The sequence below is a fragment of the Rhinatrema bivittatum genome, chromosome 2 (assembly GCF_901001135.1).
Source record: "Rhinatrema bivittatum chromosome 2, aRhiBiv1.1, whole genome shotgun sequence".
NCBI classification, from domain to species: domain Eukaryota; kingdom Metazoa; phylum Chordata; class Amphibia; order Gymnophiona; family Rhinatrematidae; genus Rhinatrema; species Rhinatrema bivittatum.
The window spans coordinates 526,113,957-526,134,503 of NC_042616.1; the positions used below are offsets into that span (position 1 = coordinate 526,113,957).

Below are 20,547 nucleotides of genomic sequence, written 5' to 3' on the forward strand. Positions count from 1 at the left end.
ACCATAGTAAGCAGCTATTTATGCTACTATAGGAGGCCCAGCTAGTAACTCAAGGTGAAGTTTAGGTAGTAGTGTAGGGGTTAGGGGCCACTTTTACATTCAGAGTGAGACGTACGAACAGAACAATCGGCCCGCGGCTCGCGGTTGAAAACTGGATGCTCAATTTTGCCAGCATCTGGTTTCCGAACCCGTGGCTGTCAGCGGGTTTGAGAACTGACGCCAGCAAAATTTAGCGTCGGCTGTCAAACTCGCTGACAGCCGCCACTCCTGTCAAAAAAGAGGCGCTAGGGATGCGATAGTGTCCCTAGCGCCTCTTTTTACCGCGGGCCCTCATTTGCATGCGGGCTGATACTAAATACTGTATCGGCCTGATTGATAACATCTACTGAGCCCCTCTGCTGCCTTGATTTTGTGTCATCTTAACCTCTGTAAGTTACCATTTTTTTTAGTTTTTAAATGATCATGTCACTTCTTTTGTAATGAGTTCTCCCCATGTCTATTTCTTCTGGTTCATTTCTCCTTGTATGTTTGCTTCACAGATAATGTGATTGTTTTTCTCCAAGGGTTCCCCCTCAGGAAGCCAATTTAGGTGAAACAGGGCCTTGTTTGGGACTCAACTCTTATACCCTGGCAGTTTGATAACTATTGAAAGGAGATGAATACAAGTACTAGCTTCATATTAGTGAGCATCTCACATTCCTAAGGGAGACTACTTGATTATATGTTTCATTTGTATCAGGCCTGGGATTTGTTTTGTTATGTTTCACTTGTTAGCTTGTGATAGTTTTGTATCTTTTATTTAATTGATACATGCTGTGTGTAATTGCTTTTCTCTGCATTATGCAAATGTTACTTTTGTATCTCATTACTAATTGAGTGAAACTCTTTAGTTAATAAAAATATGTACCATACAAATTCTCCTGTTTTCTTGTCATTAAGAGAGATCACCCCCACTTTGGCTTAACAAATGGGACAAGACTGCAAGGAGAAGACTTCAACTGGTTTATAACAAATTCTACGGGGAGCTCCGGAGGCTTATGAAGGCAACTTCTGTTGTGCTTGTGATTTCTTCTTCACCACAAAAGATTTCCAGTTAGGTGGAGTCAGAGGTAGCTTGATTTGAAAGTGATTCCAGAACCTACAAAGTAAAATGATAGTGAGACATGACTTTTCATGTCAGAACTGGAGGCGCTGTTCTAGGATTAGAATGGAATAGTGCACAGACCATCTCTCAGCCAAACAATTGGGACTGATGTCATGGCATCGGCTTATTTCAGAAGAGGTCACAGTCAGCACTCTGTTCAATGACATGCTGCTGACTGCTTTATTACAGGGCAATTACTAGCTCTGCTTCCGCTTTGCGAGATACTTTGTTTTAGTGTTCATAAAATAATATGACAAGTGGCTCCCTGGAACACCTGCGTGCCCTATCCAGCACATCTCAGACTCTGCATTCATTGCAATGTCGAATCAACTCAAAGCAGCCTGTAACACAGACACTGGACCCGCATCTTCCAGGCACAGCACGGCTGTACCCTCACAGATTTCTGGCCACAGCCATAACAGTTGGAAGCATCGTGATCTGGGTCCAGGCAGTAATAGCAGATAAAACGGATGTCTTTGATAAGCATACAGCACCCACAAACACAGACCTTAAGCCTACAACCTGCAGGCTTCTTGGCCTTTTGATTTCTCCTTAACCTTTATTTATTTAAACTGAAAAGACCTGTTGAGGGGCTAACGAGGCAGCAATAGTGGAAAAGGAAACAAATCACCAATGCGATTTCAGGCAGAAAACAAGACTAATAACAAGGCCAGAAGGGAAATAAAATTTAAGAGAGTCTGAGAAAATGTCCATGCAGTAACTTGAATGAAGAAAGACTGAGGGCTCGTGAGGCTGTATGTGGGGAGTTCCCTGCATACTCAGTATGACCTTTACTGAGCTCTGAGGTCTGTTTTGATGCTGTCACTCACATATTATAGTTGACTCATGTCTGCTTGTCAAATGAGAAGCATTCTGATCAATCCTTGACAAGAGTTTATATTAGATTGGGGGGGGGGGGGGGGGGGGGGGGGTGTTTGAACAGAAGATGGAAGCTGGTTGAATCAGACTATCAACCTCCAATAAATAATGTATGTGGAAAAATAGATAAAAGTGGGTGTCTCACAAAGCTACTGAAAATCTAAACAACGAAGTGGCTAAAGATGACAGGTGTGAGGATATACAGAGTGAAGAAAAGGAAAGGAGAAATATCTGGAAAGCTATTAGCACAAGTGCTCATAATACGGATAATAAAGGGTAACGCCACTCACAAAGAGGGGATACAATACTGGACCAGTGTTGCAAATGGGGAAAGAGTTTCTAATGTTCATGTAGGTGTTCACATGATCAGACCGTGTGGGCCGCACAAAGGTCAGAATCCTGAACTTCAAGAGTATCAACTTTGCCAAGATGGAGGGAATATCTTAGGAATGCACTAGCAGGGTGAGATGATTCAGGAGAGGCAGAAGAACAGAGGGCTAAACTAAAAGGAGCCATTATATGTTTGGGCAATAAACTTTTATGTTAGGGAAGTACATGAAATTCACAGAGAGAAGAGTTCAATATTGTTGCTGAAAAGATAAGGGCAAAAGATTAGCATACAAAAGGTGCAAGTGATAGCAGAAAGAGGAAAGAGAATCTGTAAAAGTTGCAGAGGAAGCAGACAAGCTAGTGAGGACAAGAAATGTATAAACAGAGGAAAATAGCTAAGATGATAAAACCTTTCAGATTTGTGAGTAAAAGGAAGAAGAGCAGAGGCAGAACTGGAAGACAGAGGTGAAAAGGCGGACTGTGTGAAACATGACAAGAAATAAGCAGAAATTTTAAACTAATACTTATGTTCAGTGTTTACCAAAGGTGAGAATAGAAATGGACCACTGATTGTTTGCAGGGGTACACATAATAGCATGGTAGCTTACACTCCATTTGTAGAAGAGAAGATTTCATGTAACTAGCAGACAAGGCAATGGGACCAGATGGATTCATGCTAGGATATTAAGGGAGTTCACAAATGTTCAAACAGGTCTACTGACAATTCTGTTCAGCTATTCTTTGGAGAAAGAAGTGGTTCCCAGAGGACTGAGGAAAGCCAGATGATGTCATCCTTCTTCATATAAGTGGAAATAAGGAGCATGTTGGTAACTACAAGCCAGTTAATCTGACCTCAGTACTAGGTAAGAAAAGGCCAGTGAGTATCTTGAATCCAATGGCTTTCTTCTGAGTGTGTGAAAAAAAATTAAATTGGAATGAGTACTGGATGTGGTATACTTGGATTAATTCAAACTTTTGATTCTGTTTTAAATAAAATGTTCATAAATACTCTGCACATCCTTGGGGTAGGCCCAATGACACTTTTTGAAGCCATCTTTCATCAGCTGCTTCATTTTCTTCCCTGTCTGTCTCGGTCTGCCTGTCTTGCTCTGGGCCAAGTGTCTGGCCCAGAGCAAGACAGGCAGACAGAGACAGACAGGGCCAAGTGTCTGGCCCAGAGCAAGACAGGCAGACAGAGACAGACAGGGCCAAGTGTCTGGCACAGAGCAAGACAGGCAGACAGAGACATACAGGGCCAAGTGTCTGGCCCAGAGCAAGACAGGCAGACAGAGACAGACAGGGCCAAGTGTCACAGAGCAAGACAGGCAGACAGAGACAGACAGGGCCGAGTGTCTGGCCCAGAGCAAGACAGGCAGACAGAGACAGACAGGGCCAAGTGTCTGGCACAGAGCAAGACAGGCAGACAGAGACAGACAGGGCCAAGTGTCTGGCACAGAGCAAGACAGGCAGACAGAGACAGACAGGGCCAAGTGTCTGGCACAGAGCAAGACAGGCAGAGACAGACAGGACGTGCTCACCAACATTCCACTGCCTCGATCTGGCTCTCTCAGTACAGCCATGGGAATTTTGTGGAGGCTCAATAGTCCAAAAATACTGACCCAGTGTTGCTGGTTTTTAATCTCATCCAAAATAATCCTATTTACATCTAGCATCCCAAATTTGGTGACTTTCCAGCTCTTCTTTGGAGAGTTACTTTGCCCTCAGATGGATGGGCAGGCAGAAAGGTGTAGACTACTTGTACATAATTCCTTGCTCCATTTCATAAATTAGAAAGCATAAAACACAAAATGAAGGAACAGTCCTAACTTTTGAAGCCTGCACTAAATGTGGAAAAATGTGATAAAGAAGACTCACTGATGGTGGTATGTATCAGGATCCCGCTGGAGTCGTGTTTGAAAGCCTATGTACAGGTCATCCCAGAGTAAGCCATGCTTGACCACATGGCGTATGACACTGACCCGGCTCCTGATCTGTTACAAAATAAGAACAGAAATAAACAAAACATCTATGTCTGAAAACAACATATCACTGACCTCATCATTGAATCATACCAAGCGATATGGGTTTGTCAAATACAAATCAAATTTGGTGATCTAGTTCACAGCTCCTGGGGGTGGAAGGGAATCCCAGTCATCGCACAATGGTGACACCTAGCGATAAGATTTAGAGCCCAAGTCTGCAGAAGTCTGGAAGGAACCTTGGTGCATGGCCCCCAGCCAAGGACGTTTGCTAGGATAAATTGGGAAGGGGATATGAAATAGGGGGAAAAAAATCTATAGGTAGTTGCAATGAAGGTTCATGGTACCAGATTCTAGCCTTGGTTCTGAATGAGCTGGAAGCTGGAAAAATCAAGAGGAAATTGCTGAGCCCAATGCTCCTGCCCCCTAAAAATATAAACAATCCCCAAACAAAACTAAGTTGTTCTCTGCCAAGAACTATCAGAGAGGAGTGGTGGTGACAAATAACAATCAAACCGTACAGATGTAAAATAAGATAAATGAATACAGGGAGGGCAATTTACAAACAGTCTGTATAGGGGCACAGTCTGCTTGTACAGTGCACGTGCAGACCTTCCCAAGTATTGCCAAAGTGAACTTGTGCATGTAAGTTTGGTTTACAAATACTCGTGTAACTGGCTGAATATGCACTCACATTCGATTATACTTACACACCTACTTTTTAAAATCAAAAAGTGCCGACTTCACTCCAACTCCATCCTATAACATCTCTCCCCTGCATGTAGCTTAGAAAATGATCTCCTTAATAGTATAAATACTTAATAAGTATATCAATTGTAAAGAATATATAGCCCTAAAAACAGCAAAATATATAAAAATAGTTCTAAAATCCAAACATGCCTATATTTCAGGGTTTAAGAGCTTTTTTTGAAAAATATATGATGATTTTTTAGATTATATATTCTTTACAATTGATACACTTATTAGGAAAAAAAGAGGTTTGATCACATCACCCCAACATTGATAGCATTACATTGGCTACCGATACATTCTAGAATACTTTATAAAGCTGCCTGTATAATACACAATATAATCTATGGGGAAAGAACAGAATGGCTGAATGCAGCATTGCAACTGCACGCTCCACAAAGAAATTTAAGATCGGCTAATAAAGGACTTTTATCAATTCCCACAATCAAATCAGCTCATCTCAGTCAAGTTGGAGAGAGAGAGCGCTGTCAATTGCAGGATCAAAACTCTGGAATTCACTCCCAGTTCAATTAAGAATGCAGCAAGAAAAAAGTAGATTTAAAGCAGAACTCAAAACATGGTTGTTTAATGCGGCATATAAGGAAAATGAGAAACAGACATGTGTTTAAGTTTTAACACCCATAGGTTACGTCATTTTAACTTTTTACTAATGCTGGAAATGTATACTTATATTTTTAGTATTTTATTGGTTTTAATATTTATGGTCTTATTCTTTAACAGCTAATATGTTTTAATATTTTCCCTCTTTTAATTTTTAGCTGTTTTTATCTTTTATAATTGATTGTAATTTCTTTACTGCATATTTATTGAAATGTAAACCGCTGTGAAGGCTATCGCTGAGATAACGGTATATAAATAATTATAAACCTTAAACCTTAGTAATATTAATCTTATTAAAATCGCAGGCCCCTCCCTTTGGAACTCTATGCCTCTTGACCTTCGTACCGAAACCTCCACATCCACTTTCAAAAAGAAACTCAAAACCTGGCTCTTCCGCCAAGCTTACCCCCAATCAGCTTCCTCACCTTCCAATAACCCTACCCGTTCATCTTCTCTCACTAACACCCCCCATCATGACCTACACCCCACACCTACCCCTCAATCTAATTAAGGAATTACAAACCTCTCACTTAACTTCCTGCTTTTAAAACATGTTACTTAGTACAAGTCACACTTACCACCTCACCCCAATGACTTTTGTTTTCACGTCTATACAACTTTGTATAAAACCATTATACATATCAATTTATTGCTTGAATCCCTTGTACATATCTTATCCCCATGTGTCTGTCCTCACCCTCCCCCCCCCCCCCCCCCCTTTGTCATGACTACCCCTACCCCTCCCTCCCTAAGTTATTTAGTTTCTTGCTCTGTTTCTGCATTAGTTTCTTGCTCTGTTACTGCATTTATGTTACATACTGTTATTTGTAAAGGCTTCTGCCTATATATCTTATGGTTGTAAGTTACTTGTAAACCGGCACGATGTGCAAACGGCTGTCGGTATATAAAATTAAATAAATAAATAAAATAAATAAAATTTTTCATCTATGCATTTTATTATTTATATGACACCATCACTGTTCTCTGACAGGTTTTCCTCCTGTGGTTGGCACTGTGCCTCTTCTTTGTGCTGCTTTACAACATAAACCACCAGAAAAATATGTCCAAAAACAATCCATCTTAAACTGATCTCAAGTACCTGTGAACAGCAATGTTGGTAGGTTATTGCTTCCAGCATTGCTCACATAGCAATGCAGAAAGCACTGGGGCCCAGATGATGGTAGCAGCAAACTGCAATACAAGCTGAAGAGTAGCCTTGTAAATGTGAGGGTTAGGGTTGGGATAGAAAGGTCCAAGGAGAGGTCTATGAACTAAAAATCTGCGGAACTGGGAAGTGGCCAGAGCTGAGAGGAGCAGACTGCACTGGACCATTTCCTATGTACTTGTTGTAATCCTTTTAGAGCCATTTGGGGAAGAGGGTGGAGATGCTCAGTCCAGCAGGGCTCACTGTCATACCTTGGGGGAGGATGTCATGCAAGCTGCTAGGCCTTTGAGGTAGGATTGTTTGTTTGTTTGTTTATAGCAGCGCCACTTAACTTTAGACATGCTAGCAACCACATGTTGAATTAGCTTAATCAATTATTCGGCTAACTCCAAATATCGGAGTTAGCTAGATAAGTTATTTGGCTAACTTAAACCTGCTTGGAATGCCCCTTAATTATTTGGCCATCTACTCAGCTACAAGTTAGACAGATAAGTATTGGGGATATTCAAATCTTCAAAGTCAAAAGTGCAAGTAGAAGAATAAGGTTCCATTCAAGAATATAAGATACTTTATTAATCCAAAGTTCATAAATCTCTTACTTAATACGGCAACTCCATACAGTTAGCAGCAAGAAGAAGTAGAAAGTCCCCCGACACGGTCCCGTGTTTCGCGGAGGCTGCATCGGGAGGGACCAACAGAACGTTTATTCACGTCTGAAATATAATATAAAGTAATAAAGAACGGAACACAAAACTGCCATATAGTGTATATAAACAAGTGTATACATACCTCTTAAGGTTTCACAGGAGCGCAATCGCCCTCAATGTTACAGACATTTAAATGATCAAAAAAGGCGCGAAAGGAAACTATCGCGAGATGCTGTGATTGGTGGACTGACACCTGGAGGACAAGCCTCCGATCAGAATGTTAATAAAACTGATACCACTCGATATCTTTATTTAGACCAGAAGGGGCAACTGTTTGAAGGGTGTATATCCATCGTTGCTCCTTCCGACCCAGCATGCTAGCAAAATCCCCTCCCCGCAAGGGGGGAGAGATCACCTCCAATACCGAGAAGGAAAGAGCATCGATGGAATGTGCCATATCAAGCCAGTGAGACACCAGAGGCTCATCAACTCTGGATAATCTTATATTGGAGCAATGTTCTATGATACGTGTTTTAACCATCCGGGTAGTCTTGCCCACGTATAATAATGAACAGGGGCACCAAATGACATAGATAACCCCCTTGGTACAGCAATTCGATTGGAAATTGAGTTTAAAAATCTGTCCAGTCAATGGGTGTATGAATGTGGATCGGGGCGATGTGTGTTTACACATCGTGCAGTGGCCGCAGGGCTGGTGATGTCCATCCAGCCGAGGTGGTGACTGCACGGGCAAGGCAGTGTGCACCAGTCGGTCTCGTAGGTTCGCAGCCCGTTTAAAAGTGAACCGTGGGGGGCCATGCATTAGGGTGTTCAAAGACAGGGCTGACCAATGACGTTTAATCATGGAAGCTACAGCTTACAGCTACAGCTGCTAACTGTATGGAGTTGCCGTATTAAGTAAGAGATTTATGAACTTTGGATTAATAAAGTATCTTATATTCTTGAATGGAACCTTATTCTTCTACTTGCACTTTTGACTTTGTGGACTTGTTTATGTGCAAGGTTGCTTCTGTTTATCTCCGGATATTCAAATCTTCCCATTTAGCTGAATTTAATTTGCAAGTTATCTAGCTATGGCTTGAATATTAGCCTCATTCTCTGAGGTATAAATCACTCATTCACAGTCAATTAAGTTTCAATACCTCCACAGTGTTTATTTTAAAGGCTCACATAGCAGAAACATAGCTGTGAATAAGCAAAAGGAAAATGCTCAAAGAGAAAAAGAAAAATTAACTGCTAGATTTATAAAAATGCTATAAATATAGCAAAAGTAATGCCTGCGATAAAAAAGTGTTGTGCGTCCCGGCCGCGTTGGCACAGCGGCTGGGCCAGCTCACCTCACGCTTCCTTTAACCAGCTCCGGGCACCCCTCCCTTGCTGCCGCAGCCAGTTCATGGTGTCCTCGGGCTCTCCGCTCACCATCCTCCTTGCAGACCTCACGGCGGAGCTCCCATCGGGGCTCCGCGTCTTCTGTGTCCTCGGCCACGCCCCTAGGCGCGCACGCGGCTGATGTGCAGCCCTTTAAAGGGCCCAAGGTGGGAAAACTTGCAGGGGGTGCCTCCCAATGATGTCATGTAGACTTACTATTTAAGGTGAGGCCCTGTCCCCAGGACCTCGCCTTGGCAATCGGGTTGACACCATTGGTGTGCTAGTTTGCTTTTGTGTTTCAAGTGTCTCCTGTTCCAGCGTCTCCTGTTCCAGCATCTCCTGTTCCATTGTCTCCGTGTTCCTGTGTCTTCAGTCCCCAGTGGCTCCGTGTGTTCCTGTATCCTTCTCAGGTAGTACCTCTTCGGACTGACCTTTGGTACTGACCTCGGCCTGCCTGACCATTCTCTTGCATGCTGTCTGGAACCGACCACTGCCTGCCTGACCACTCTCTTGCCTGTTGCCTCAAACCGAACATTGCCTGCCTGACCATTCTCTTGCCTGCTGCCTGGAACTGACCACTTCCTGCCTGACCACTCTCTCTTGTCTGCTGCCTAGAACTGACCACTGCCTGCCTGACTATTCTCTTGTCTGTTGCCTGGAACCGACCCTCGCTTGCCTTGACGACGCCTGGACTGATTCTGGTATTTGACCCCTGCTTTGGCTGACTTCTCCTGGACTGATACTCTGGCTCTGACCCTTGCGCTTCACTTGGACACTCTTCTGGCCTACTGTGACCATTAGACCAACCTGCTTGGAAACCAACCGCGGCTTCCACTTGGCTAGACCCACAGGCGCTGCCTGTCTCACCCAGAGAACCTTCCTGAACTGTTGCCTCCCTGAGGTCTCTGGAGCTTCCAGTTCGGGTCTAGTCCATCCTCTCTGCATCAGCCATGCACCCTTGCTCGTGGTGGGCACACCCCTCCGCTACCTCTCTGGGAGACCACCAAAGGCCACCTAAGTCCAGGCGGTCCGGGTACCCAAGGGGTCAACCTGCGGAAACCCCGGACTGTTATTGGTGAAGCTCCAGTTAGCCTCTGTCTCCTCGTGTGCTCTGCCTCCTGGAGGCAGGCGCTCTCTGGGTCTGACCAGAGGGCCGTACCAATCCTGCACCAAGCCAAGGGTCCACCTCCAGCGCAACAAAAAGTGGGCATGGTTAGGCTAATTGCCCTGCTCTTGCATTGGTAATTTCCGCAAGGCACAATACATTTATCGTACCTGTGCTATTTATTAAATTTATTTAAAAACTTTTATATACCATCATTCTGAAGGACAATCATGACGGTTTACAAATTTAGCATCTATAAAATGAATAAAAAATTAAAAGGAAATATATAAATACAAAATTATTGTAACACTATAAATAATTATAAAATGATACATAAGAATTTGGTTAATATAAACAAAATAAGAAAAAACACTAAATGCCTTCATATCATCCTCCCATATATTTTCATCTTTGATATCAAATATAACCTTTAAAAGACTTCTTGAACAATCAAGTTCTTAATTGTTTTCTAAATGCCAGGAAGTCTGCTTGTGTTCTTAGCGCTGTAGGAATTGAGTTCCAGAGTTTTGGTCCTGCAATCGATATGGCTCTCTCTCTAACTTCATTGAGGTGAGCTGTTTGAATTGACGATATTTCAAGGAAACCTTTATTAGAGGATCTTAGATTTCTTTGAGGAGTATATAGATGAATAATACCATTCAGCCATTCTGTTTTGTCATTGTTCAGGTATTTATGTAATAAACACAGGACTTTAAATTGGATTCTTGATATAATAGGGCGTCAATGTAGTGAACTTAATATAGGTGTTATTTGTTCAAATTTCCTTGTGCCAGTTAACAGTCTGTCAGATGCTTTTTGTAAGAGTTGTAGAGATCTAAGAGTATGTGGCGGGATGTCGAGTAGCAGGGCATTACAGGCCAGAGAAAAGTAAAGTTTGAAGAACACACTGCAGGTGTGTTACAGGGAAAAGATTTTTTATCACACATGCTATTTGGGCAGGGATGTAGAGAGGGGGAGAGAGAGAGAGAGAGAGAGAGAGGGAATACATCTCTGTAGAGACCAATATGTCACTCAACTATTTATAACACTGTAAGAGGGGGCACTTTTAACTCAGAGTGGGCTTTGGGAGGGTGGAGTTGGTTTGGGGGGGGGATGGTTTTACGTACACAGTAGGAGGTATGAACAGCAAAGAACACATCACTGAAGATTTTATGCCATTTCAATTGATGAAAGGTACAAGGGGAGTTGAGTTGATTGTACAATGCACTTGTACAATGTACAATGTGCTTGTTGCACTCTCTACCAACTCCTCTTGTACAATGTGCTTGTTGCACTCTCTACCAACTCCTCTTGTACTATTTGTACCCCTCTTACAGTAGTATAAATAGTTGAGTGACATATTGTTCTCTATAGAGGTTCTCTCTCTCTCTTTCACAGAAAGAAGTTGTAGCTATTTCTGCTGTTAAAACATGCGTTGCTGTATGTTACTCTATTGTATTTGATGTTAGGAGCTGCTCATTATCATTAACTCTGCCCAAACTCCTCTTACTTGCATAGTAAATATCACAATTGCATACTAACATGTTACACTATTTAACATGACATTAGAGCTTTAATGCTAGTGTTACAGCCCTAATGTGAAATGATAAATGACTTTGCAAGGTAGCAAAACATTGATCTAGAATGTCACAGAAGAATTTCAACAAAATGCTCTGAGGACTGCTAAGAGCTAGCAGATCTATATCAGGCCCAGTATGGTCCCCAGACTTGCTCATGTCTTTCTGGAATATCACAAAGCAGATGAGTAATCTTTTCTTTGGTAGCTATTCTGACCCCAACTGACTTCCAGTAGTCCAACCTTGGGGCCATTTTCCAATAAAACGTTATAGTTTATCTGACTGCACCAAGATGGGAAATAAAGATTTTCATCTTAGCAGTGCACACACCCCTCTCCCACCTCCCCAGCAAGTAGAGTGTGGCAGGAAAAACAAGATTTAAGAACATCAGAACATGCCATACTGGGTCAAACCAAGGGTCCAACAAGCCCAGCATCCTGTTTCCAACAGTGGCCAATCCAGGCCAGAAGAACCTGGCAAGTACCCAAAAACTATGTCTATCCCATGCTACTGATGCTAGTAATAGCAGTGGCGATTTTCTAAGTCAACTTAATTAATAGTAAGTAATGGACTTATCCTCCAAGAACTTGTCTAATCCTTTTTTAAACCCAGCTACACTAACTGCACTAACCACATCTCCTGGCAACAAATTCCAGAGTTTAATTGTGCATTGAGTGAAAAAGAACTTTCTCCGATTAGTTTTAAATCTGCCACATGCTAAGTTCTGGAGTGCTCCTAGTACTTCTATTATCTGAAAGAGTAAATAACCAATTCACATTTACCCATTCTAGACCTTTCATGATTTTAAACACTTCTATCATATCCCCCCTCAGCCGTCTCTTCTCCAAGCTCAACAGTCCTAACCTCTTTAGTCTTTCCTCATAGGGGAGCTGTTCCATCCCCTTTATCATTTTGGTTGCCCTTCTCTGTACCTTCTCCATCACAACTATATCTTTTTTGAGATGCAGCGACCAGAATTGTACACAGTATTCAAGGTGCGGTCTCACCATGGAGCGATACAGAGGCATTATGACATTTTCTGTTTTATTCACCATTCCCTTTCTAATAATTCCCAACATTCTGTTTGCTTTTTTGACTGCCGCAGCACACTGAACCGACAATTTCAATGTTTATCCACTATGACGTCTAGATCTCTTTCTTGGGTGGTAGCTCCTAATATGGAACCTAACATCTTGTAACTATAGTATGGGTTATTTTTCCCTATATGCATCAACTTGCACTTATCCACATTAAATTTCATCTGCCATTTGGATGCCCAATTTTCCAGTCTCACAAGGACTTCCTACAATTTATCACAATCCGCTTCTGAATTAACTACTCTGAATAATTTTGTATCATCTGCAAATTTGAATACCTCACTCGTCATATTCCTTTCAAGATCATTTATAGATATATTGAAAAGCATAGGTCCCAGTACAGATCCCTGAGGCACTTTACTGTCCACTCCCCTCCACTGAGAAAATTGTCCATTTAATCCTACTCTCTGTTTCCTGTTTTTAGCCAGTTTGTAATCCACAAAAGGACATCGCCACCTATCCCATGACTTTTTACTTTTCCTAGAAGCCTCATGAGGAACTTTGTCAAATGCCTTCTGAAAATCCAAATACACTACATGTACTGGTTCACCTTTATCCACATGTTTATTAACCCCTTCAAAAAAATGAAGCAGATTTGTTAGGCAAGACTTCCCTTGGGTAAATCCATGCTGACTTTGTTCCATAAACCATGTCTTTCTCAATGTTCTGTGATTTTGATGTTTAGAACACTTTCCACTATTTTTTCTGGCACTGAAGTCAGGCTAACTGGTCTGTAGTTTCACGGATCGCCCCTGGAGCCCTTTTTAAATATTGGGGTTACATTAGCCACCCTCCAGTGTTCAGGTACAATGGATGATTTTAATGATAGGTTACAAATTTTTACTAATAGATCTGAAATTTCATTTTTGTGTTCCTTCAGAACCCTGGGGTGCATACCATTCGGTCCAGGTGATTTACTACTCTTCAGTTTGTCAATCAGGCCTACCACATTTTCTAGGTTCACAGTGATTTGGTTCAGTCCATCTGAATCATCACCCATGAAAACCTTCTCTGGTATGGGTACCTCCCCAACATCCTCTTCAGTAAACACCGAAGCAAAGAAATCATTTAATCTTTCCGCAATGGCCTTATCTTCTCTAAGTGCCCCTTTAACCCCTCGATCATCTAACGGTCCAACTGACTCCCTCACAGGCTTTCTGCTTTGGATATATTTAAAAAGGTTTTTACTGTAAGTTTTTGCCTCTACAGCCAACTTCTTTTCAAATTCTCTCTTAGCCTGCCTTATCAAAGTCTTACATTTAACTTGCCAACGCTTATGCTTTATCCTATTTTCTTCAAGTTATTGGATCAAGTTATTAGCTGTAGTCAGAACATGGATACAATGTCACAATCCCACCACATGTTTATTTATTTACTTATTTAAAAATTATAGACCACCTACCAAAATTCCTAACCAGTTTCCATATAAAACATTCATTAAACTTTAACGTATAAAACAGATTTTGACAAGTTAAAAGAAAAACATAAGACATGTGGAAATAAGACACTGCCTTCCCACAATCCCTCCACAGTTTCTCTTTGAAATGTAAATATTTAAGAAGCAGCAGTTGTTCCACAGTATTTCTGTCTTTTTAAGTTCTCAGCAGTCTTCTGACCAACTGTTATCTCTGCCCCAAACTGAAGCCACTGTCCCCATACTGGCTCAAGCTAGCTTCAGTACAGTTCATGCTGAAAAAGTGTCTTCATATAAGGCTCCTTTAGGAGTGCTGGTCCCAGGCTTTATTTTCAGCCCAGGCTGGTTTGGGTGTGGAACCAACTTTCTCCCGCAGGATCCCTCTTGGACCTTGGCTGCAGTAATAGGAACTTCCCTGAGTATTCCCCCCTCTTTATTGCTCTCTCTTCTCTGCCCATGGTAGCAGCCTTAGTGCTACTCAATCTGGCCCCTATTTCTAGGTTTCTGGCCATGTTCAAGCCCAGTGTGCTACATCACAGGGTCTTCCCACAGAAGCCGGCAAGCCTCAGGAGCAGAATGGCCATGCTCCCATTGTTGCTTTGCTCACCACCAGCCTGACTCTCAGATTCCTGCCATTGCTGCCTCAACAGTTGATGGGGCAGCAGCAGGAGAGAAAGAAAAACAAAGAGAAAATAATTGGGGCAGCTGTTCCAGCATTCCTCCACACCCGGACCACAACACCCCAGCTCCCCATAGGCACAGAGAATCAAAGAGGCACTAGGGCACCAACCTCAACCTAGGATAAAAAAATACATACATATATATTTTATCTGGTTACACCTGGATACAAATTTATTGCAAAAGAAAATGTTTGCTGGATTTAATTAATAGTATGCTTGGATACAAAAGTATTGTTTTGCTGTGGGAACATATGACAGCTTTTTCTTGTTGGAGTAGGGATCAGTGTTTGATTTTCCCACTCACATCACACTTTTTTGATGTATAGACAGTTACCCCAATCAGAAGGTAAGGAGGGAATTTTTTTTTTTTTTTTTTTACATTCAGAGTCAGTTAGGGATTTACAATAACAAATTAGTAATTAACCTTGACCTTAACAACTGACAAACTGTAGTTCTAATACAGATCATTGACAAACTAGCAAAATATACACCTAATAAATTAAGGGATTTTAAATTGAATAAGAAACCCCATTCCTTGAACAGCTTAAACAGCTCCCCATTAAGATTCAGGCAGCAGTCCAGGAGCAGGATGGGGGCTAGCCAATCTTTTGCACTGAGTGCCAAATGGTAAGATTATTTACCTGTTGGCATGAAGTTGTATTTGTGCATTCAGAGCAAAGAGCTCCTGGTTCTCACAAAACGAGTCCGATCTCTGGAGTAGCAGACCTGGAAGGCAGAAAGGTATATCTGGACTACCTTCAGGAATATAGTAGACTGTTCCCATCTCCACCTGGCAGCTCTTGTGCTGCTTTGGAGGAGTAAGGTTATCTGGAAAGACAGCTTAAACTTGCTGTAACAGGAAGTGATCCTGTACAAGAAACAAGCCTTCCGGTTATGCATTATCCTCTTGCATGATGGATGTGTATCCAGGAATGTGTGCCCAGGTTAGGACTGCTGTTGCAGTTGGCGATTTAATCACTAGAAATGTAGATAACCGGTTGGTTGGTTGGTGGGCATGAGGATTGCTTGTTAGGCTGTCTGCCTGGTGTGAAGGTTGTGGACCTCATGCATCACCTAGATAGGATTTTAGAGATTGCTGGGGAGCAGCTGGCTGTCTTGGTAGATGTAAGTACCAAAGACATAGGAAGGTGCAGGAGGAAGGTAAATTTAGGCTTTTAGGTAGGAAATTGAGATCCAAAACTCCCAGAGTTGTATTCTCAGTGTTGCGTGTGCTGGATGCGGTGTTCTGCAGCCAGTTGCACTTACCCAGCACTGCCCTGGCTCAGCCCTGACCCCTCTTGCAGTGGTAGAGTGCCATTGCCATCGATGAACTCCCTCATGGCCCAGAACCGCTGCTCTCGCTGTTGATGCCAAGCCCCACCAGTGACTCCATAGGCACGTGCATGTGCCTCTCCACAGATCTTAAAGGGGCCACAGTGAGAAAAGTTCCCACGACTCCCTCTGTTGACGTCAGCCTTCTGCCTATTTAACCTTACTCCTGCTTTTAGTGCCTTGCCTCAGCAACAGGTCAAGCTCCTTGTGAGTAGCGAGTTGCCTGATGCTGTCCCCTTCTGGATTACTTCTCTGGCCTTAGCATGGATTGTTTTGGACTCCATTGAATTGTTGCCTGCCCTGACTCCTGGTATGTTACTGGACTTTGTTGGATTGCTGCCTGCCCTGATTCCTGGACTTCACTGGATTGTCGCCTGTCCTGACTCCTGGTTCGTTTTTGGGATTCACTGGACCACTGCCAGTCCTGACCCTTGAACCTCTCATTTGGTTTTTGCCAGCACCCTTCATGGACCCAATCTTCTCTGGAGACCTGCTCCTAAGTCCAGCCAGCCCTGTTACCCAAGGGCTCAACCTGTGGGGAATGAGGGCCGGTATTGGTGAAGGTCCTGTTGGGTTCCCACGCTGACCAGCTCCGCAAACTGATGACAAGATCCTGCAAGGCTCCTTCCTTCAGGTAGTGTCAAACCTCATCTCGGATCAAGGGTCCACATTTGCAACACTCAGAAATGCTCCCTGTCCCATGCACAGGATCCCAGAAGCAATCATAGCACCAGAGTCTCAATGTGTGGAAGAGATGATAGTTCAGGGGAGAGGGCTATTTATTTATAAGTAACTGGGGAACATTTTATGGAAGAGGGAGCCTATTCTGATGGGATGGGCTACACTTTAGCCAAGATGGAATGCGGCTGCTGGTGTTAACATTTAATAAGGAGATAGAGCAATTTTTAAACAAGGTCATGGGGGGGGGGGGGGGGGCGACTGACAGTAACTCAGGAGTGCATGGTTTACAGTGAGATACTTTCTAAGGATACTGGCAAAATAGGGAAGTCAAAATATCTCGACAGAGATGTGGAAAAGGCTGAAGTAACACAGGTGGATTTAAATAAAGAGCAGACAAATATGAATGATTCCAAATTACCTGTGTCAACTGCTAATAAGCAAGTATCAGGGCCTCGGTGTTCAAGGCCAGGGGATCCTGCAGTAGAGCCACAGGGACTCTGAATCACCAAGAACCCTGCAGAAAATACTAAGCGATGTAAAGTTAGGGAGATCTGACTCCGAAGGCTCCCTATTGGACTAGCATTAGGTGTGTCACAAATAGAGGGTTGTATATAAGTATTTCTAGCCTGACATAACTTTTCTGGTCCCAACAGTCCATTCAGAGTTAGCTCTGAGATATATTGTTGCCAGGCCATATTCCTGTGTTTCCTGGTTCCTGCTTCAGTCCTGGTGAAGACAAATGCGCAGTATGAAGAACAATAGCAGCTTCTTTTCCTCAGTGTAGCTCTCAAAGGCATTAAAACTGCAGGGGCCATACGTGGCTGGACTTCCATCATGCGTTGCTCAGGCCTGCAGAGTTTGGTTCCATTGCACACTCCTTTTAGGATGACTGGCTTATCCCTACAGGGTCCCATTCTATGTGTACGATATATTATTTAAGGGATTTTTATTATACCCTGTCGCACTGGAGGTGGACCCTTGGGCCGAGGTAGGGTTGATGCTACCCGTAGGAGGGTTCCTACGGGTCCCCACCATCGGCAGGTGAAGTGGGCTGACGGATGGAGGCCGGTTGGCACTTCACCAATACCAGCCCTCGTTCCCCTTGAGTTGAGCCTTTGGGTACTGGGGCTGGATGGACTTAGGTGGGCCTCTGTATGTCGTTGTCAATGGAAGGATCGAGGGGTCAGCCCAGAGGCAACAACAGTGGAATGAAGAAGTCTGTACTGGATGAAGCGGAGTCCCGGAGACCCGGGCACCAATAGAACCAAAGTCAGACAGGGGGCACCCGAGCAAGAACAGGCCGAAGCCTTAATAGGCCAAGTCCAGGACATAGACTGAAGAAGAGTCATAGGGCAAGCTGGAGTCAGGGCCAGTGGCAATCTGGGAGCAGTGGCTGGATGAGGTGAGAGTCAAAGGCAGTGGCTGGATGAGGTGAGAGTCAAAGATGTAGTCAGGTAATGCAGAGGTCTGGGCTTGGAGAGAGCCAATAGCATAGTCAGGCAATGCAGACATCTGGGCTTGGAGAGAGTCAATAGTGTAGTCAGGCAATGCAGAGGTCCGGGCTTGGAGAGAGTCACCAGCATACTCAGGCAATGCAGAGGTCCGGGCTTGGAAAGAGTCAACGGCGTGGTCAAGCAATGCAGAGGTCTGGGCTTGGAGAGAGTCAACGGCATGGTCAGGCAATTTGGAGGTTGTTTCCAAGAAGGCAATCCAAAGGTAGGTTAGGAATCAAGAACGCAGGAACAAGGGAACCAAGAACAGGAGTCAACGAAGTACAGGAACCAGGAACAATGAGAATCACCAGGAGGCAACGAGTACACGACCAGCATGGAGACCTGTTGCAAAGGCAATCCTTAGGAGCAGAACCCGGCCTTGAGTACCAGAGCTCCGCTGACATCATCATCCGGGGTTGCGGCCAAGTTCCCACCTCGGGCCTTTCATAAGACTCAAAGGTGCGCGTGCACGTGCTTAGGGAGGGCGGCCTAGGTACAGCGGCATCTCTCCATGGGCCACACGGAGAGGCCCAAAGCAGAGCACAGGGATATGCACCTGAGACTGAGGCACCAGGGGCGGCCTGAAAATGGAGCTGGCGGCCCACCACCGCCAGGGACGAGGAACCAGGCACTTGATTTGTCTGAGAGAGGTGAGGGGGCCAGGCCACGGGTCTGCGGCAGCCAGCATGCATAATCGTACCCCCCCCCCTTATGCCCCCCCTTGGAGGTCTGGGTTTGCCCTGATGGGCATTATGAAATCAAAGGAGGAGGTCCTTATCCAGGATGTTACGAGCTAGTTCCCACGAATTCTCTTCGGGGCCGTAACCCTCCCAGGAAAGGAGGCATTCCCACTGGCGGCCCCTACGGCGAACATCAAGGACTTCATGAACCTTGTAGGTAGTGTCGGTCTCCGCAACCAATGGAGATGGTTCAGGGACTTTCCGTGAAGGCCAGGATAGGACTACTGGCTTCAGAAGCGATACGTGAAAAATATTATGGATTCCCAATGTTGGTGCAACCAAAGCTGGTATGTAACTGGTCCAACAAGATGAATGATTAGAAAAGGTCCAATGTACCTTGGTGCAAACCTTTGGGAAGGTATCTTAAGCCAAATATACTGAGTGCTCAAACAGACTTTCTGGCCAGGAAGGAATTCAGAGGCCAAGCATCGATAGATGTCCGCAGACTTCTTGGCCTGGGATGCAATTTGGCATAAGCGAAGATTCGTCTGATTCCAGAGTGCCTTGAGGGCATCAGCAGTAGCTTGTGCAGCAGATCGTGGTCATGGTTGCTTCCCATAAAAGATAGAAAAAGGCAACATACCTGTAGCAGCGGCAATATGGGAGTTGAGGGAAAACTCCGCCCAAGGAAGGAGTTTAGACCAGTTATCTTGACGGTCATTTATATAGGCGTGGAGGAATGATTTTAAAGAGCGGTTCATTCACTCAACTTGTCCATTGGCTTGAGGATGGTACGCTGTTGGTAAACTGATGTTGATGCCAAATTTATTACAAAGGATGCGCCAGTATTGGGCAACAATTTGTGGACCTCTGTCAGAGACAATGTTCTTGGGCAAACCGTGTAGTCGAAATATATGGAGAAAGAACAGGTGTGCCAATTCGGGAGCAGATGGTAGGCCTGGTAGTGGAACAAAATGGGCCATTTTGGAAAATCTATCTATGGTAACCCATATAACCATGTGACCCTTCGATGGCGGTAAGTCCACGATGAAATCCGTGGAGAAATGTGTCCACGATTCTTCGGGAGCTGGAAGTGGCTGGAGCAAACTCCACAGTCGACCGACCGGGGCTTTCTGTTAAGTGCAAATATTGCAGGAATCGACGTACGCTTTAGCATCAGAGACCATAGTGGGCCACCAGAAGAACTGCTGGAGCAATGCTAGAGTTCACACTTGCCCTGGGTGACCTGTGAACTTAGAGTCATATGCCCACCGGAGGACTCTTTCATGGAGTTGAAGGGACACAACAGTCTTTCCAGTCGGAACTGGGTGAGTCACAGACTAACAAATACAAGCTGGGTCAATAATGTGACTGGGTACTTCAGGAGTATCTTCTGGTTCAAGGGAACGTGATAGGGCATCTGCCCGAAGATTTTTCTCAGCTGGACGATAGCGAACTTCAAAGTTGAACCTAGAAAAAAAACAGGTCCCAACGAGCTTGACGGGTGTTAAGATGCTGGGCATGGCTCATGTGTTCCAGATTCTTGTGATTTGTGAATATGGTGAATTTATGTTGAGAGTCCTC

General features: G+C 43.9%; 1 protein-coding gene across 1 annotated transcript in view; it reads right to left on the reverse strand.

The window, feature by feature from the left end:
• Positions 1–861: 861 nt before the first annotated feature.
• LOC115085142 (cytidine monophosphate-N-acetylneuraminic acid hydroxylase-like) overlaps positions 862–20,547 on the reverse strand; it is a 266,549-nt gene continuing 246,863 nt past the window's right edge. Inside the window, 2 exon segments of the mRNA XM_029590791.1 lie at positions 862–1,138; positions 4,229–4,344. Of these exon segments, the coding sequence (XP_029446651.1) occupies positions 1,036–1,138; positions 4,229–4,344 (219 nt within the window). The 3' untranslated portion in view covers positions 862–1,035.